At 43.4% G+C, this 20,956-nt stretch overlaps 1 protein-coding gene across 25 annotated transcripts in view; it reads left to right on the top strand.

Moving 5' to 3' along the window:
- Positions 1-20,669, top strand: part of LOC144158761 (cell adhesion molecule Dscam1-like) — a 172,348-nt gene extending 151,679 nt beyond the window's left edge. For 22 of the 25 annotated variants that reach the window (XM_077689884.1, XM_077689897.1, XM_077689899.1 and 19 more), the window contains 4 exons: positions 880-1,065; positions 4,889-5,038; positions 9,779-9,903; positions 19,455-20,669. In XM_077689884.1, the coding sequence (XP_077546010.1) occupies positions 880-1,065; positions 4,889-5,038; positions 9,779-9,903; positions 19,455-19,511 (518 nt within the window). In that variant the 3' untranslated portion in view covers positions 19,512-20,669. Of the gene's footprint in view, positions 1-879; positions 1,066-4,888; positions 5,039-9,778; positions 9,909-19,454 lie in introns of all 25 variants that reach the window. The other 3 variants (XM_077689901.1, XM_077689877.1, XM_077689890.1) reach the window with 1 other exon arrangement.
- Positions 20,670-20,956: the final 287 nt, after the last annotated feature.

The following is a 20,956-nucleotide window of genomic DNA, read 5'->3' on the forward strand; positions in this document are numbered from 1 at the left end:
GCAGAACAAGGTGTTGGCTTGCATCGAACAGTGGTTTCTATCGAACAGTGGTTTCAGTGCGCGTGAAGCAGAACATAGCTTTCAAAAGCATTCAAGAACTTGTTTGTTCAATACATGCAACTACGCTCGTCAAAGATAGTTGACTAAATTGTTGTTCACCTCCCATGCTGTTCACCACGTTGTTCACCTCCCATGTTCAGCTACAACCTTTCATGCAAATATTATTCAGCTTTCTGTCTGTTTACGATGTAACACAAAAACATTTTACTCACTTATGGTCATTTTCCATTGATTGTGGCGCAGCGGCCGGCACCGGCAAACAAAAAACCGAGCAAATGCGACACAAATAAATTCAAAGTGGTGGCAGAGAAGGCACGTAGTGCCTGCGCCCTTACAGCAAAGCAAAACCCAACTTCCATAGCCGCTGAAATCCTTGATGAAACCAAAACCATAACCACATTGCAACCAAAAACACAATGTTCCAGGTAAGTTTTCGGGCACGGGTCATTATGAGCTGCGAGATATCACGGCTCAACTCAGGCTCTGCAGTGCAGGATGGCGCTGATAAACAAGTTAGGTGCAATAGGAATGGATTGGCGCAGGATGGCACAGGTGGACATGTTTGGCGCTAAATTGCACAAATGGCGCAGCTGTTACACCCCCGGTACCTAAGCACGTACCGCATATAGATAACTGCTTTTGACTGAATAAAGTCCACCATGGTGAAGCAGCGGCTGTCGAACTATACCAATGAAGGATCAAAATGACGTGCACAGCTTTAAAATTCTAGTTCTAGCAGCATTGTGTTATCCAAATGGCAGTGGCTCATTTAGGGTATTCTTGGTCATTCCTAAATCATGCAACTATGCCTCTCCGCAGAGTACGAGATCCAGTACGGCACAGATGATGGTGACCGGCGTCAACTCCACATCCCAGCCACCAAGGACTCTGTGACGCTGACCGAGCTGCGCAGCGGCACCCGTTACAACTTCCGAATGGCCGCCTTCAATCTGTACGGCAGAGGCGACTTCTCACTTGACCTTCCCGCTGTCACGCACCTATCAGGTAAGAGCAGCACCGGCGCTAGAAACCTTACCTTGGCAACAAGGCTTTCCGGTAAATCATAAATGGAAAGTGCACACAAGATACATGCTGCACTGATAAAAAGCTATAGATTTTGATAGCTAGAAAATTATTATTTGTTTGTTTTAAATGAAGGGAAGATTCACGCAAATGCCAAAAATCTGGTCTCCTGTGTCGTCATAGCCACAGTGGCAAACAGCATGGCCAACAGTGCAAATGTGATAAAAGTACAGTAATTGAGTTGACAAGGAAATTAGGTAAGTTAGGCTCTGGATGGGAATCTAATTCAGAGTATTCGGAATGCGAAACAAGGGCACACACCCAACACCACGAGAGCTTGGTGACTCTAGCTAGCTAAAGGTGCACCTAGTGAATGCATTGTGGCCTTCAAATTACACATGCTAAATGGCCATTCCAAAGGCCTTCCAAAGACCTTTTAATGAATTGTTTATTGAGTAGCGCATTTACTACATATAGGGCGCACTTGGGATTAAGTTTTCAACTGTCGATTTAACGCTGCTGTGTAGCGCAAGCACCATAACTGTGTGTTAAAGACGTGCGGAAACCTACATGAGTAAGTTGAGCATGATAATTACAGAAGTACTGATCAGGCAAGAAGCAAAGTATCTTTCTGTTAGATGTACTCTTTAGTACAGTTGCAAGTTGGGCGAGTTGGTCGGTGAGTTGGTAGGTAGGAGTACTCTAGTGGTGTGAGTGCAGTACATGCCAGCCCTTACAATTTGAGCTCTAATGAAGTCAGCTGGTACTGGTACCCCTGCTTTTTGTACAATGAATTTGGTGTAGCTAAGCAGATCACTTGACCCCACATTATGCCTAGCCTTAAGCCTAAATATAGCCCTAACAAGGGCGACTGGCCAGGGCTCTCAGTCTGATGGACATTATTACAGGGAAACAATTTAAGCACCTGCCGCACTAAACTTTGTACTCACGCCACTGCCTCACCCAACGGCACAGCAGTCACCAACGATTCAGGACACTATGGCTGCACCCGCAATGCCAACATATCCATTCAGCAATTGCAGACCAGTGCTTTTCTGCTCACTATGCCATAAAGAATGCTTATTGTCATAAATTTTCAGAAGACAGTGGCGCTGTATCGGTGCACCACAAACTTGGTAAGCGTGCTTGGGTGGTTGGTGTCACTACTTGTTACGTTTTATGTATATGTAAATAATCTCTGTATTTGTCCTCGATGCAGCAGATTGGTCACTTTTGTTGCAAAAAAAGCTAAATTTCTTTCTGGTTACTGTTTTTCACAAGGCCTCGCATCGCTTACTACACCGTCCTCATTTACCACGATTGTGCTCTCAATGCCAGTAATTTCCAGCTGTGCCCTTATTAGTGCAAATGTTTGTCAGCATTCTCTGTTCAACAAAAGAACATCATACACAGTGGCACAAATAACTTCACTGAAGGCAGTTTCTGCTGACTGTAAAAGAAAGCAAGTGTGAGTGTACTGGTTGGTTGGTAGTACTTGGTGACAGCGTGTCTAACAAAAGCCAAGCCTTGCACAATGGTGCCAACACATTTTTATTCAATGCTGTTCTTCAGGGTGGCACAAGTTAACCAAATTCACCACCCTGAGGGAATGTCAATCGGGTCATACTTCTTAAAATGTTAAAACTGCTGGAGCTTCCACTTTCGAAAGAAAGCTTTTGTATTCACTTTTTGCAGTCCAGAACTTTTACCCACTTTCCTGCCGTTCTGGTCCGCAACTTTCTGATGCCACAAAGAAAAACAGAAACTATGCAAGAAAAAGCTCACAGGATATTTATTTTTTCTTTTGCATTCTGCTGGCAACTCCTTTACCAATATTTGACCAGCGTGTGAAACTGCTCGAAGCATTCTCCTGGGTGCAGGCCAGGGTTGTTACTGCAGGTTTTGCCGGAAACGTTTCCCTCCTGCCTATTTTTCTTTTTCTATCACGACAAACAGCGCTGTCCTTTCTGCTTCGGCCTGGGAGCTTGTAGATGAAATGGCTCGTCCCATCTGCCCTTCTTCGCAATGCAGAGCTCGCACAGCTCGAGCTCTCAGATCACCCACCAGCTGTTGGATGAGAATTTCGGCGGTACTGCAGGTTTTGCTGCTATTTCTCACCATGATTCTGCAGCTGTGTGCGCTTTCAAACAAAACTATTGACAATGGAAACTTCTAGATGCCACGAAAAAAGCTTTTGCCATCATTTGATTGTCTTTTGACAAAATCTGTAGCTCACTGAGAAATGATCCGCACAGGGCTGTCTCCACTTCATCATGGTCTTCGTCACTCACTTCTTTCGAATCACTGTCATTACTAATTGACGGAGGCACACAGCTCTCTTCCTCACTGAAGTCATCATCGCTTTCGCTAAGTGCACCACCACAGAACGCTCGTGATAAGAAACCAGCCATGCTTCTTGGCAAACAGCATGCACTTGAAAACGCTCTGCCCCTGCTGAACATTGTGCTCCACCCTAGTGCAAAAAGAACAAAACCTCAACAAAGTTCACTTATCCCAGAAGAGATGGCGCATGATTTACGCAAAGAATACGGGTGCATCGCATTGAGAAAAGCCATGAAATTGAAGCTTGAACACGCAACTCGGGTGTACCCCAACAGTGGACCACAACGGCCAAGTTGCGTTTTCGAGCAGGGCCCGCCAACAACCCGAAAAGGGTTGAAGCAAAACAATCCCAGGCTATCTCCACTAACATGAAACCTGAGGAGGGGCGAAGCAAGCAGTGTATAAGTGTGCTCTTGGCGCTTTTGCCAACGGAGATGAAACTGTTTGAAAGTAGAGGTATACAACTTTGCTGTAAAAGTCTCATGTCTTTGCAGCACGAAGCATTCTAGCACCAGGCATTGTAAAACGAGTGTCCCAGTGTTTTTTTAATACGCGTTACGTTCTAGTGCGAGGCACAAACGAGTGTCTGTGTTCTTTAGTACCGTGACTACGTGAGATGACGGTTAGGATGATGACGACATGAGACGCGAACAGGGCTTCGCCCCTAAAAATTGCAGATTGACTGGAAACCTTGTTGAGCACTTTCTCAAACCAGAGGTGTTGCTTATACTAATTTTTCACCTCTTGGAGCAACATCCCGAGACTTGTTTTTAAAGCCTCATTTGCTTCAAAGCAAGACCTGCATCCAGGTGTCAGAACTTGGTGACAACTACTGCATAAATGTAATATCTAGAAGATTTTTCAAGAAAGTCATGCTTCACGTGTGCTTATACAACCCACTGCTCTGCAATGTGGCCCTAGTTTGCAAACCTATATTGATGTAAGACCACAAATTCACATATACTGTGAACAAAACTACGAGGTTGCTTTTTTTAAAAATATCATATGGTATCATTGCTTTTACAAATGTTGGAAGGAGCAGGCTTTCTGGTGATATGGACCAACACAAGACGTCTAAAGCCTTTCCAGTTGTACATAAGTACCGTTGTTTTTTTTTGATAAAATCATGTTATCCAGTCCATGTTTAAAATGTAGCCACGTGGCTTTCATTGCAAAGCCTCTGCATTAAGAAACATACTTTTGAAGTGAGTAAAGTGTTTTGAATAAAAGAAGCATCTAAATCTAAAGTGAGCGGGACGATGTCTACCTCTACACAGTGTACATGAATCAATCAATCAATCAAGGGAGCAAAGTTTACTGAATAAAACGACCATCCAAATCTGAATCTGATGTGAGCAAGACAATGTATGTGCCTACACAGCATGTAATCAAGGTTCATTGAGAAAATTAAGAAAAATTAAGTTTGTTTCCAACTTCACAAGATGTGCCTTTTTTCTTGCAGATGGCGGTTCATTTCCCTCAATGATTGATGAGGAAATGCCCTTCTACTACAAGACATACTTCGTGGTACCAGTGGTGGCCTCTTTCACGGTCATCATCACTGCCATCGTGATTGCCTGGGCCTGCTTGAAGAGGGCAACTATTTTGCAGAGTGAGTGGCCCTTCATAAATAGCTTAAAATAAGCAGACACAGCCAAGCACAGAAACGAGTTAATGGAAGATAAAAACACTTTAACACAACATCAAGTATACTGATATCAGATGACCAACTTGACGATTTGGGTGCTGGTGGAGAAGTAGAGGAAGGCAGGGGTGAGACAGCTAAAATAGATTTGCGAGCAGTCTTTAGTACAGCAAAATTTTGATTTTGGAGCAGGAGAACCTTGATTTGAAGCAGTTAACATTTAATACATTGTCCTGAAAGCCTAAAAATCTACACATGTAGCAACTCGAAAGGGGGGATGAGTACACTTTTTTATCACTTCGGAATAAACACAACACTGAAATAGCCTTTGGAGAAAGCTTTTCTAAATTCTCCTAGCAGTTTGAGAACAAAACAAAAACAGCTAGTTTTCAGGGAAATAGTTTTTCAAGGAGGTCTTCTTTGATAGATATCACCATCGTTAGTTTTTTACCACAGCTGAATGCTAAAAGTAGAAAGGCATTGCAATGGAGACCAGGCTGACGTCGGGGTGACCCCAAGGACCGAAGTCCTGATTTGATGACATGGCTGCAAATCTAAAAGTGCTTGCACTACCAGCTTTATTTTTTGTATGTAGGTTCAGTGGTTTCCAAAATTCAAGAAAACAAGCAAAAATTTTTTCTGCTGGAATTTAAAACTTTAATTACTTAATGGCCTAATTAGATGTCATGATTGTAGATCTCTACCTACTTGCATCACAAGCCCAATTTTCTGTTTGTAAGCTTATATGGTCCAAATATTAAAGAAAACACACAGAAAGCATCTTTTTCGTAGAAAGAAAACATTCGGGGCTGAAAGAGTGAACAGGCTAGGGTACAAAGTGGAGTACCTTCTTTATGACTGACAACGTAGACAGCCGTTAAAAGTATCGAATTGAAAAATGCTGCTATTGTACGGTTTTCATTATCATTTGAACACTGAAATTATTTTTCTAATGCCAAACTGCACTGCATGAACGAGTGTAGAGCCGCAGCAAAAGTTGTGCGAAGTGGGGTTACAATCGTTGCGCCCCACCAACACTCTTATTTCAATTCGAGGGGTGCACATTCACCATGGTCATAATTTCAGTAACATTGCTATGTTCAAGCTCCTCACACCTGGCATATATATTTCACTGCAGGTACATCAATTGTTATTACTTACGCGCAATAGTAACTGGTCCCGCTATGAGGTGCTACCTGAACACTTCACGGCGCTGCTGCTCGCGCCACAACTGCAGCTTGCGAGCTCACTGTCGAAACAAGCATGATTCAGCGCTTTATAGCACCATAATTTATCCAAAATTTCACTTCATGAACCCCAATTATAGACACATGCACCGCGTTTCACACTCAAGGATGAACCACAGGAAAGTCGTGAGCGCTACGTCTTCGATGAACTCGTTCTTTCAAGCAGCACACTTCCTGTAATCTGGCACATATTCTAATGCATTATGCCTGCTGTTAAGTCATTTTATCTGTTGCAGCACTGTCCAGTGCTGCAACAGATAAAATGGCTAAACGTGAACCCAGCCTTTCACATGACCTAAACCAGGAAAAAGATCAGCGAAGCATGCTGAGCACCTGAATTACATAGCAGCCACTTCGCCCGGCGATCAGGACGGCCACTTCAGAGAATTCGGCCAGATAGCCAATTGCACTTTATAAGCTATTGATTTCTTCGTTTCACAGTTTTTTTTTTCTGCCTATGTGCGTTTGTGAGTAAGCGACCATAAAAAAAGACTATTCGAAGCGCAAGACGAGGGCTCAGCCAGTATACCCTATTTTCCGGTCTATAAGGTGCACTTTTGTTTAAGTCGCACCCCCCTCAAAACGGCAGTTTTTCCAAAAAAAAACGTATAAAGTCACACCGGTGTACAAGTATGCACAAAACGCACTTGTTAATCAGGTAAACCCATAGAGGATCAGTTCATTAGAAAGTTTGGCGAAAGTACATGGTTGCGGCAGCCACCGCCTCTGAACGCCTCCCCCAATAAGCAGTGCTAGACATGTGCATATACCGTTTAAAACCTAGAGAGAACTTCTCAAAAATAGTTTATTGATGCACGCAGATGGCATTTACTTACAGACGACATTTAGGCAAAACCATCAAAGCCTTCTTCCTCCAACTTGCAAAGAGATAATTCATTCATTTAGACCATAGAGCTGCGTCTCTTAACGTGCGCTGACATCATGCAGCGCACAGGCACCTTTCCGAGCGCGGACCGCATGAAGCCGCCGCGTACCAAATTAATTTCACACATAAGTCACGCCGGTAGATAAGACACACCAACGAAAATTTCAGAAAAAACTGCGACTTATACACGGGAAAATACGGCAATCACACCAAGATGGCAGCACCCAATGGTGGTATTTCGGAGATACAGCATTTCAAAAATTGTCGTTTATTTCGTAAACTTGTACACACAATTCATCGCCTCAGCAGAGACAAGTGTATTTATGGAGATTTGCAATGGTTTTCGATTGAGAAACTGAAAATGCACAAAATATAAAACGTGCATTTCAAAAATGTGACTTTCGAAAAAAACAAACTTTGGGGAATTTTTTGCTATCTGATCCTTGAGTGTTTTGATTGGTTGATTGATTGATTGACTGATCAGTTAATCGAACCGCTAAAAGCAGTGTCACCTTGGGGCTGCTTGGTAAATCGCGCTGTCAAGTCGGCAGTTTTGTCCACTGAAACTGACATGAGCATCAAAATTTTAGCTTTTCGGGTTGTTTTTGAAGCAATTTTCACAATTTTCACCCTTTTGGAGCAGCCCAGAATGGGCAAACGTACTTGTATCAAAACTGCGCAATATGTACCACTGCCTTGCCCCTGTATCTTGCTGGCACGGCAGCAGTGACACAAGCTACCAGGCTCAGTACTTACATTATTTCTTGCACAGTACGATATCATTAGCCATACAAGGACAGTAAGAACTAAAGTTGAAATATGTGATTCTCAGAAATGGAAAAACAACTACAAAATGTGTCACTCATAATCTGCATGCTGGCACTTTTCCTTACAGTGCCCTGCATAGACATTGTAAATTTTTTATACAGTTGTGGAATTGTTTGTAAAAACGTGTCAAGTTTACAAAATGTGTACCTCCTCGTTTACATGCTTTACTGATTTGCTGCATGCTACCACATTCTTCTATTACATCCTACATTAAATACCTTTATGTGAGCTTCATTGTATTGAACCAGCATGCATATGGTTGGCAGAAAGAGCGTGCAGTCAATAGTGACATCCTTCTTAATGAAACCTACATTAAACTTGGAAAAAGAGCTTAGATCATCACTTAAAGGAGTACTGACACGAAATTTTTATGTTACGTTTTTTTCGCTGCTATGCGTGCCTACCAGCCCACTAATCATAGAATGACAGATTAGACGGTCGAGCGCAGCGTAAACATTCATTTACGGCGTCGTTTATTCGTGCCAGTTTCGGTTTCGACTGAAAAACGCCGAGCGGCCGCCATGACAGCATGTATAACATGACGTCACCATTCTTGCCGTATCGCTGCCTCTCTGGAAGCGCGCGCGAGCGAGCGCACGCGCGCGCCCAGACCGGCCGAGGTTTTCGCCGTCCCCACAGGCCCGGGCCGCATGACGTCAGTCCCAAAACCATGACGTGTACACACGCCCGAGCAGCGCGCGCCAACCACAGCCAGCGCGTCGGCTTCGTCACGGGAGCCCCGACGTCGGCAGTTTGGGGCACGTAGCAGATGATGTCACGTCGGCCCGCTCTGGGCTTTCTCGTGCGGGCGAAGATTAAAATGGATTTTAAATATGTTTTGCTGAACGGTTGCTGTTGAAACTTGCTGGGAGATATCTCCTGATAAAAAGGAAGCGTTTTACATAGTTATCTCAGCTTTGAAATTTCGTGTCAGTACTCCTTTAATGAAACTGTCTGCAACCAAGAACTCAGCTTACAGACTTGAGTAGTAATGCTACAAGTCACTGCTACCTAATGGCATTCTAAGCATCAACCTGACACAATGGCAGTCGTATTTTGGTATAAGCTGGGAAGGCACACTGATGTGATGTCGCTTAAAATATCTTGCCACGTCAGAAAAACGAGCACGCATAACTTTGCAAGCCATTTTACTTCTCACCTGTGAGTATGCCGCCATGTGACTACAAAGACTCTCTTGAGGTTTCAACATTTTCTACAGCAGTGACACTTTTTGTTCACTTCTATTTTGATTGTTCGTACCTGCTGCTCTCTAAGACAATTTAAAACATTTTAAACAAGCTCGAAGTACTGGAGGTCAGTGATTCAGCAATACCAACTCCGTCATTTTTTGTGCCGGAAGCACTCTCTTCAGTTGTGCGCACATTTTCTATAGGCGATCGCACCGCAACAGGCATCACTTCTTAATCCTAATGGGATAGAGAACAGCTCACCTTAACGGGCTGCTTCACTCAGCACAATTTTTCACGATTACTTAAGAGCAAAAGTAAGACAATTGATACATCTTACACTTATCCAGTTTCATCGAGAGCACCCAAGCACTGCTTGAAATTTTTGGGGTGCAGTCAACTAGCCTGAACATGCCTACTGTAGGGAACTTCTATGGTCATGCGTTGTCCATACTTAGGTACTCTGTATCTCTGTTTCAGTGAAAACGAAAGTTATTCTACGTTGTATGGGTAGAACTACGTGCTAGTGTGTTCATAACATTTGTCTCCTCGGACACAGGTACTCCCTTGGTCAGCCAGTATGCCCGAACCTCATACATGAGGACCATGGACCCGAGGAACAGCCAGTCCCTGGAGGAAGCCTACGATGTGCCCTGGAATGGTCCTGCCACTAGAAACTCCATGGTACGGTAGGGTATCCCATTTGTGCCCTCACCTCTCATCACAGCCACCACACTAGCTCTTGCACCCAAGCGCTGCCACCCACCACCACTGCCTGGGCTGCTTCTGGCGTGCATGACCAGCATGCCATGCTGCTTCTATCACACCCTGCGGCTGGAAAGAGATTATACGGCTGCGAGAGCTTGTTCAAGGATGGCCAACGGAGATTGCGTGGCAAGAAACCTCTGCTTTCACTGCCTCGTCTTTGTGTTCGCTGTTTGCCGCAAACTGCTCGCAGCACCACAGTTATGGAATGAACCTAAAATTGAAACTGCAAAGGAGCAGAGAAGTTCACAGCATGACACAGGCCATCACCCATGTCCGTTGCTCAGGAATGCCTCGTAGTATAAGTTTGCTCGAAGGTAATTTGGAGTTTTTAATCACATGAATTGCCTGTTCACTCAAGGCCCAACCACACGCACGCGTAGAACCGACATACTCGTGCAATGACGTAAACCGGCGTAAGCGCGTAAGGAACCGGCGTACTCCGTCGTACGCGGAATGCATTGGTACGCGCTTGTTACGCCCATGTCAGAACGCGCCAGACATCGACGCAAACTTTAAGACGTACGGTGTTAACGTACACCTCTGGCGGTGATGTTATCGGCGGTCAGGTCGCATAACAAGACAATGAATTGATAAATAAGCTAACTTCACTATTCATTATGCGATAAAACGAAGTAATTTGTAAAATACAGTGACCAAACAACCGGACAAAACACGCGAAGCAACGAGCAACTATGGGAGCAAGGCAGTTTTACGCCAAATGTAGCGGAAGGGTTTTGTGCCTGCCAAGTATGCATACTAATCCTTAATGTTTTTTAATGTCCCAAGAACTGTTTTAGTTGTTTCTGTATTAAATATACGTATTTTTGTGAGAATAGGCATTATTTGCTTTATTTGAGTTAAAATGTAGTTGAACTGGTCGCCACAAAGCTAAGTCCGAAGTAGTCGAGCCGCACTTACTCCCCCTCTCCGACGTCGTCGGCCAGCGTAAAGGCAGCGGTGTATGCCGCCGCAGGCATACGTCGTTGCGCGAGTACGTCGGTTTAACGCGTGCATGTGGTTTGGCCTTTACACACACAAGAGAAATGAACACTAAATAGCACAAACACCTGTTTTCAGATGGCTATGAAAGGCATAAAAAATTGTGCACTGTGCTCGTAGCACTTCAAAGGATGGTGCACACCAATTTGTATGGCAGAACAGAATTACGTGACTTTCAACAACCTCCTACCGAACTATTAACATGTTCAAAAACTTGTGCTTGCTTAGGCCTAACTTATTAATAGTTAGCCCAGGTTCAGAAAACTAACTTACGTAGCCTAACATATTTTTGGCCCTTGATATTTGCAGTAGCTTGCACCTCGGGTGAGAAAATGTTTAGTGCACAAGAAAACTGTGCATCATTATCTCTTGCCTTTTGTTTGTAATTTTTGCTTTCCTTTTCGCAGCACGGCTGCACTGAAGCATCCTCTAAGCAATGAATGTGTGAGCTGACAGCCAGCCTTATGTCTTATTACACCCACTTTTGTCATGTGCCATTTAGCCCCATCAGTTACCATTCTGAGGTATACAGAGAAGCTTGTATGAAGCTGCTATAGCTAGTACAATGTGCTGTCTCTGCAGCTACCGTGATCCTCCTTCATTTAAAACTTACTGTATGCAACTTATCATTTCTTAAAAAGTCTAAAAATTGCAGTTCGTTTGTGGGTCACAGCTGTGCTCTTCCGAACACCTAATTGAGCAGTGCATGTGCAAGCATTTGGTGCAACTAACTTTTGTACTTTGTAATTTTGCTTCCCCACGAGCAAAAAAGCAATGAACTGCACTGACAAATTCACAAAAACAGGAAATGCTTGCTATTATTGGCAGCCACCTTCATTTTCATTCTGTATGCCCGCAACACAGTATTATAAAAACTTATACATGCATCGATCACTTATGAAAGCATCGATTGCTGCAGCCATGTGGGTGAGCACTGGAGCAAAGCATGAAGCCAAATTAAACCCATGGGCTCATCATAGCATTAATAAGCTATGTTCATCATAGTCAGGTTCTGCCAAAATTGCTTGTGCCCAACATTGTGGTCATGCACTGGTCTCGCTAATATTACAATCTCAGTGCACGCACAACAAATTGTGCTACAACCCTGTAAAGCTTTAAGAAACCACATGTGCAATCCGAGCACAAACTGAAGGTTTATGAAGACGTGCACAAGATAGCGCCAGGCACTATCCTCAGCCAGTGCCCTGTAGCTTCCACTGCATTGCAAAAAACAAAGAGAGGGAAGCAATTACTTTTTTGATCTACAGTGACCCTTTTGATAACAATAGCATTTGAGAAATTTCTGCGGGAGATTACTTTGTGCGTACCTGCCAACAGGGTGACCCGGAAATTCGTAAAACCCGCAGACCGAAGGGAGGGGGGGGGTAGCACATTTAATTTTTTCAGTTTAGAAGGATTAACGTTCTGTTCCAAGCATTCTCACATTTTCACAACCATAAGTGAAAACTGTTCGTCTTGAAAAGTAATAAGCAACAACTCCTCTGAGTGTAACTGCTGACACTCAGTGGGATGTTGTGTTCAACTTTTACGACGTGAAGAGGCATTCTGCACGAATCAGACTTAAAGGAGCCAAGAAGAGAAAACACAAGTTTGGTTCATTCAAAAGATTGCCTCGTTAGAATCATAGTGACACCACTTTTAAAGTAAACTTGGCCCAAATACGCAACATACGAAAAAAGGGAATGGTCATGCGACCCACTAGCCCATTTCCCGCAACAGAACCTATGATGTCATTCGAGCCAGCTCTGCGATTGGCGGAGGCCGGCGAAAGCAAACGCAAATTAGGCAGAGCTTATAAGCTTGCCGAACGAGCTATTTGCACCTAAATTTAGGGCACATTGTTTTTAAAGCACGCAAGAATCGTGGGACAAACCGTGGAAATTACGAAATCACACGTAAACAGAGAAGTACCGATGCGTACTGCTGTTGGTACTGCGCGCACTATGCTTGGTTTAGCTGCACAGGACTGCGGGGCTTTGGGTTTGTCTCAGACGACACAGGCCGATTGACGCAAGCAAGGGTGTCTTACATGACCATGTTTGTCGAGTGAGCACTATGTTTCACGAAGCGAGTAATTTCTTCCTGAACAAAAACAAACCAAAGGCAGAAAACAGCTTGCCACGGTATGGTGGCACCATCTAGGTTGACTAACAGTAAACGAGGCTCCACGCGAGAGGAGGAGGGTCGAGTCGGACCGTGCCGCAATCAGTTCCTGAGCGGTCGGTTCCTGTGATGTCATTGCAGACCAGGAAAACACGCGATTTAGCAGGAGAATCAAAATTTTAACTTAAATTGAATTATTTCGTAGTGAATAAAGCATTGTTTGCATCCGGACAAGCGCTGGGGGCACTATAAAACACGTAATCTTTCGAATAAAATAAACTTGTATTTTGTCTTCATGGCTCCTTTAAGTCTAGCGCTATCACTGCGCACAAAACCTGTCAAGCTTGGCTAAAGGTTGTCTGCGGCTCGCACGTATCCCTGGTGCTTTTTTGAAGCGATGTGGACCTTGATGTCAGACTTGCCACCATGCAAAAGGTTCACATCACAGGCGCCTGTGGTACAAAATCCAAACTTCTCTCCTTTCTTAGACGGCACGAAGCATGAAAATTCTGACGTGTACGATTTCAAAAACACTTGGTAGTACTCTCATGGCTTCGAGCCCACCATTGCACTGCGAAACAACTACAGCGGTCATGCCACAGGTCATACTACATCGCACGTGGCAGTCATACGAAGAGCAATGTGAACAAGGAATTCCTAACCTGCCCACAAGCAACGTGCTATAAACAGGCTTGCCAAGGTGGTAGCGACTTCTGGATATGGATGCATAGCCTACCCTGAGAACATGATAGAAGTCGCAGCTTCTGCTGATGATGATAGCAAGAGTACGTATTGCTTTCTCGTGGCGGCGCAAGGTACCACAGTGTCGTTTTAATAATGTTTCTTTTTTTTTTCGGAAATCAAAATTAAAATTTCAGGCAAGAATCCTCAAATCGTAAGACGGGTCGAAATTCGTACATTTTACAGAAATTTGGAAGAGTTGGCAGGTATGTTTGTGCAAGATTGTAAATGCTCTGTGCTTCAGGACCCCTTTAGAAAATGACGTGAGTGATATCTAACTTTGTTAGAAACTTGGAAAGTGCACTGATGAATTTTACTGCCTATGTTTTCTTGTCTTAGCTCACCTTGCCTGCTTCTTACTTGCACTTCCATTAATTTCACTGATCTCAACTGTTTCCTACTTACACTTTGATTCGCTCAGCTTGCATGTATTTCCCACTGTCATCAGCTTGCTGGCTACAGCTTGGCCAGTCTAGCTATTAGCTGCACCTAGTGTATTGCAGAACAATATATATTATCATGAGGCTGATGTATATAACTGAGTTGCCTGCACAATTCCAGCATCGACGGACGACTCATAAAAGAAGGGATTATAAGGTTGTTAAAAAGGCACTACAGCTACAGAACTAGTGAGCGCTATGTTTGGCTCCTGGCCTTGTCTACATCCTAATGATGCTTCATGACTGCCCTATTTAATAAACCAACTGATCTAAAGACACAATGCTACAACTTCCACAATTAAATTTTCAGGACTGATTTCAGTAATTACACAGAAAGTAACTAACCTCCTGGCATGATTACTGAAGCCTGCTTGATAACAGAACGGTGACAACTACAGCACATAAAAATCATGATGAAAGACACAGCACTGATAAGCTTTGCCTGCTCTAGTATACGTTATAGCCTTTATGTAGCCAACAGTATGTGCAAATTTGGGGATATTTCAGTCTGCTGTTCTTTTTATGTGGAAAACTTGTGAACCACATCACTAGTAAAGCATCACAAATTTGTCCACAGTCATAACTCCAACCACTAAAAAAAACATTAAGCTTCACACCCACTTTCTGTTTAAAGAGATTTAAGGTGAGATTCTGTTGAAGCAGCTAGAAAATTCTGCCTAAATGGTACCACTTACACAAAGCAAAGTGTTTTGCTTGAGGTGGCACCACAGTATATCCTTAGTAAAGGAAGCGCTAAATATTCTCATGTTTTGCATAAATTTATGCTACTGTTCCTCATAGGGTCTGCATCACAACAGTGTCATTTCCATGCAACTAGGGCCTGCCCCAACAGATGTTATCCATAAAATGCATTTAGTGAAATGCATGCCCGTGCACCCACATGAGGGTGTGTGGGTGCACGGGCATGTGGAGAAGTGAAGTTAAAAGGAAAAACACAAAACCGAAATCACTTCTGGCTGCACAATGGCATAGGAATGCAAGTGCGTTATCCTGATAACACTCACCACAGATCCCTGCAAGGAATTTCATTCCTTATTCACCACAACATAACCATACTCTGACTTTGCTCTCGAGCTTTTCGCTGCTAGCTTTGCAGTTTGCCATGAAAAACACCACTTCAGGTTGCACACACCCAAGTTATTCATTTTAGGCTCCATGCCTGGAGTGCACCAAATATGGCCTCACATTCCCATTCAATATTCTGTCCGTGGAGTCATAGGACCTAGCAGCTTGGGTTGTTTTTATCTGTTTGTGTCAAACAGCCAGTGTTAACTACGGGAATGTAATTCATTAACTGTGCTGCTGCGAGCGCCTTCAAGTTAGGCGAATCTTCAGTTTAAAAATCACAGGTCAGGAAAAATCTTTCTTGCTTATAAATTTCAACGTACCAATGCATGAACAAAATGTGCTGTTGCATCAAGCATAGTAGTCCTTATAGATTTTCATAGGCACGCTGACATTAAATCCATAGAGCTTCAAATTTGGCTGGTTAGTAAATTGCTTAGTTGGGTTGAGCTAGGAAAGCCAAGAAACAAGGCTTAAATGAACACAACAGACATGGTGACTTTTTACCATGTCTGTATGTTCTTCTTCCCTAGAGAAAAGGGTAGCTGGTCCCAGCAGGTTTATGGCCAAATTCCCAGCTGAGCGCTGCTGGTCCCAGCTAGTCCAAACCAGCAGCGCCCAGCTGGGAATTTGGCCATAAACCAGCAGGGACCAGCTACATTTTCTCTAGGGTTGGGTCATGTTTCTCTGCTGATCACCCAGCCAACCGTTTATGTAGAAACTTTGAACTAATGCTTACTTGCATCAGTTCTGCTTTTTTGAATTCAGATAGCATCCTTTGCCTTCACATCTTCACCTTTTTCACATTTTGTCGAACACAATGCTGCTTATAGCGTATTTCTTTCACGCACAGTGCTAACAACCTCTGCTGGGTAACTTAAAGGGACACTGAAGTGAATTTGTCAAGCTCCCGTTTTTGCTTGCACTGTGTAGACTGGCTCAAATTAGCACACTTTTCATCGTTTATCCGGTTGACAAATCGGTAATTATTTTACAAAGCGCGAAAGAAGAAAAACTACCATGCGCGGTTTGCAGCGGCCGCACAAACTAAGCTGTGACGTTAGGAGGAGGGGGCGCCGTGATTGGACGATGCCCAAGGTTAGCAATCAAACAAGTTTCGGTTTCGGTCTGTAAAACAACATGTTTGACATTCGATGGCGTCGTTGGAAGGGCATTCTCAATATCCCAGTTATCGTAGTACCGCGCTTCTGTCATGTTGTCGGCTGTAAAATGCATAAGATACGCCTCCCAGGACGGCTTGGAATCGTAGCATTCACTATCTGAGGCCTACGCAGTGCACTGAACGCCCTCCGCGTCCCCGCAGACGTTCAAATGCATGCGCTTTTCCCCCATATTTGGAGCTTGCCTCGCTCATGCCTGTATAGTAAAAAGCGTGTTCGCACCAGGCCAAGGGTCTGTTGATTCTGGCCTGTGCCCTGTGCCCACTGCCCGCAAGCAGTCGGTGCTTATGGCAACAGCACGCCAACGCTCGCTAGCGCGGCAGTGCCAGCCTGCGCCAGTTCTGTGGACTAGTTCGTGGAGCAATGAACGTTGCGGCCCAAAAAAAGGTGAACTCAGTATAGAAAACATTGGCGAAAAACGAAAAAGTTAACTCATAAAAAAAAGCATGTACCCGCGGCGATTCGAACTTGTGACTGGCAAAACACTTGCGGTGACATACCTAGCACACCAGACGACTAGGCCACAGGGGGCCGGTGGCGGATATTGAAAATATCAGGTATATAATGTATAACCAGTTTACACTTTTATTTAGTGTTAGTATTTCAAGCAGCTTAGGTGACTATTTGTTGTATTGCGCTCGTGCAGTAAGCGTCCCCCGAGTTTCCACAATAGCTCACATCTAGCAATTGCATTTCGTAGACGGGAAAGCGTTCGCAGATGCGTAGTCGTGCTCCTGACCGCTCTGCTTGTTCGCCCAGCGCAAAAAAGTGCTTCCCGCACCCTAGTTTTACGCTGTACGGTAAAAATATCAGTTGATTTTATTTCCTTAGTATCTATATTGACTTCGCTCACTCTTCTCCCCCTTCAAGAGGCCTTATATTTTCCTACTGGCGTACCAGTCAGCGAAGCGTCGCATGTGCGCTTGTGCAGCGCTTGTGTGAAGCGACCTTGACTTGGAGCTAGATACAGTGTACAAACTAACGAAATAAAGAAAGGCGCATTCTTCCATTCCCAAACGTGTTGTGGCTTAGTTTCAACTGATCGAATTGCGACGACCCGTCGGCGGCCAGCAGACTAAACGGTGGGCCGACTGACTCGGTCGCGGAAGGTCGGCGAGCCGTGCAGTAGCGCCAGTAGCGCAGCCAATTGTCAGCTCCTCTCCTGCTGACGTCACACGAAAACGCCACAGAAAATGGGCGAGCATAAAGAGAGGAGGACAGCATTTTCGAATTGATTTCTCTACTAAGTAAATTCGCGTAAACGCGCACAGAGTGGTCGAAACAGGGCCCGGGGACTCCGGACTACAGTTTGCGCTCGTAATCCCGCATTGTTTGCAAATCATTTCAGTGTCCCTTTAATGCTAGCATGCCACTGATACTCATTTTTGTTATCATAGTTTGAATGAATGCAGTGTTTCAGCACAATGAACGAGATCATAATAGTAAAGCTTCCATGTGTACCCAGAGTGCTTATGTTCGAGGTCTTCACACCAATTTTTTTGCATTTGCTCTGATAGCCCGTTTCAATACATGTATTCACAACCCCTGCAACAGCTTCAACATGCACATTGCATGCATCTATTGAGCTTCTATTGTGAAGGAGCAGGATCCAATAATTGTGGCTTCAAATAATGCTTTACTCTACAGACAGCCTTGTGCTTGCATGCCAAGTCATACTGGCAAACATATTCAGTTTGTACAAACTGCAACATCAGTAACAACACCCCAAAAGGGTAAAATTCTGTAATGCAGACAGTGTAGTGCAGCCCATGCTCCATTAAAGTCTTGAATGCACTTACACTGAACGACACCTGACTCAAATGGGAATGTTATGCTGTTCCACTAGGTTTTTAATTGGCATTCAGCGCAAACCTGCATTAAGCTGAATGATGGTTGCAGAGGTCCTTCAGGGCTCTAAAACGACTTCGGGACACGAACATTAAGTGCAGTCATGGGCCCTCGTACTATAGTGCTTTCACGCAACTTTTCGAAAATTAATATTACTGAGAACAGAATACTGAGTTAGCATGAACAATTCTTAACAAGCATTTCATAAAGTTGATTTTCCCTGAAATTGAAGTGCTGTTGGAAGCTTTATTGGCATTATACTCCCCATCACTGCAGGTAGCAGATAGCAAACATTTCGAAAGCGCGTTGCATTTGGTGAGAAAAAAACAGCCAAATTACCACTGATTTTAATTATGGGAGGCAATGTTTTCGTTGCAAGAGATACCGCCACTTTTAAATGCTGTCTTAAAGTACGATTAACAAAGAGAGGAACGGTGCAAAACGGACGATGCACAAACTATAAGCGCTGGTGGTTGTGCTTTTTTTCTTCATATTGTGCATTGTCTGTTTCACAGTTTTCCTGTTCGTTAACTGTGAATCAACTCGCCCACACCTCAACCACAGCAACCTAAAGTATGATAATGTAACCTCACTGCAACAAATAAATGAATCGCAGTTGTAATAAAGCACATAATTTCTGAATTCCATTCAGAGTGTATGTCGCTTGAGTTGCATGATGCTCATTTAGAATGCTTTTGAAATACCAGCGGATCAGAAGTATGAACTCCGGACACCTAATGGTAAACGTACGAATCTGATCATAATTGTCATTTTTTCACTCCCACAGACTAGCCACGCTCACAAACTCAAATTATAAACCGCATGCGGTATCAGAACTCTTCATATGCTAAATCCAGGAAATTTCACTTAAGCAGAGAGGCCACATCAGTTAAACAGGCTAACATGAAACAATTTTTCCTATGCCTAACTTTACACACTCCACAATACGAGCGAGCATAAAAATCATCTTAGGAGAAAGGCTTTATTATGTTTGCAGGTAACTAACAGCTTGCTCATAATTTCCCTTTTTCCCTCCTACCTTTTACAGAGAAAAGAAGGAACCTACACTCGCCTGAAGAACAACCGGCAGCAGAATGTTGTCTAAGGAGTGAGATATTTGTGCTAGTCAGCTATGATGGGGCATTGTTTACCTCACTCATGCAGCAGCAGCAGCTGCGAATTTACTTGTAAGTGTGTGGGGTTTCTTTCCTTCTTTCTAGCTGTCTGATGTAACTTTAGAACAATATGGACTCATATACAGGCATTCCAATATCACTAGTGCTTCTAGCTGCACTCTTCACAAAACTTCATACTACGAAAGAAACATATAAGCGCAGGCCTGGAATAGACTCTTTTTACTGATATCACCCGATACTTTTATGCACTCATTGATGTGCAAAAAGTCGAAGTTGATGCCATAAGCTCACATCTGTTGAAAGCCATAGCTGTTTGACATTAGTCATAAGCAGTCTGGAATCTGTTTTGTGTTTTGCTGTATGACAAATGATGGTTGTTGCTATGCTAATACTACTTACCAGACATATTAGTATTTTGAAACCATAGTATTCATCACCCTCTTGAAAATACAGTTCCTAAGAAATTTTTTATGAATGTAGCACGTCCACTATGAGGTGATTCCACAAAATAGTGATTTACCACTGCATGCAGATCTTCAATTAATGAAATTTACATATAAGCACTCTCATTTTGATTGCTGTTAGCTCAAAAAACGTTTGAATGGTTGTGCTGAGTGTAGCATTAATGCTGGTTCCAGTCGAGCACACTTGGTTCCAATTTGTTCCGATTCGAAACACGTAATATTTTATCAGACTGCTTGCTTCCTGAATAGCCATATTACTTAACCACACTCAGTCATTCAATATGTAGTTCCCCATTAAAATACTACCTTTGCATTTAGAACAGCCCAATGCTTTTAGTGTGCGATGAGTACACGCATGCAGCCCATATACCAACGTTGGAATGCAGCAATGCAGGTATTGTAATGTACATAGCACTAACCGTTCTGATAGTTTTTTCTAAATATTATACTAACTACTGTAGTAAGGTAGCTATATACCACTTCGTAACCTGACATTTGAGTCTCATTATTGTATTGCGCTGTGTCTGTGATGCATATGAATACTTTATAGCTGGCAAGTGTGATCTTTATTTGTACTGTGTTCATTGAGTTTTGTACGAGTAAATGTAACTGAATGTAAACATGTTTTGTGTTCTTGTTGTTAAATAAACGTTGTGATAAGCCTATTTTGTTCCCGTTTTTCTTTTACTGATCACTGCGAACCTATTGAAATTTTTTTAATTCATCGGTTCACCGAGTGGACGGTCTTCCTCTAGTCCTGCTCCCATTTCTCAGTAGCCACTCTACAACTCTGACGGTGCACCCTATCACCCCATACGTTAGGGGTAAAACTTGGCTGAACTCAAATGCCAAGAGTGCATTGTTGTGAAGAGAGGTAAACATGTACGTTTCACTAATTTAGTGCTTTCATTTTTGATCTGCGAAATTCCATGTTATTTGAGCTTCACATG

The sequence above is a fragment of the Haemaphysalis longicornis genome, unplaced genomic scaffold (assembly GCF_048455015.1).
Source record: "Haemaphysalis longicornis isolate Haplotype H1 unplaced genomic scaffold, Haemaphysalis longicornis Haplotype H1 scaffold_10, whole genome shotgun sequence".
Taxonomy (NCBI): Eukaryota; Metazoa; Arthropoda; class Arachnida; order Ixodida; family Ixodidae; genus Haemaphysalis; species Haemaphysalis longicornis.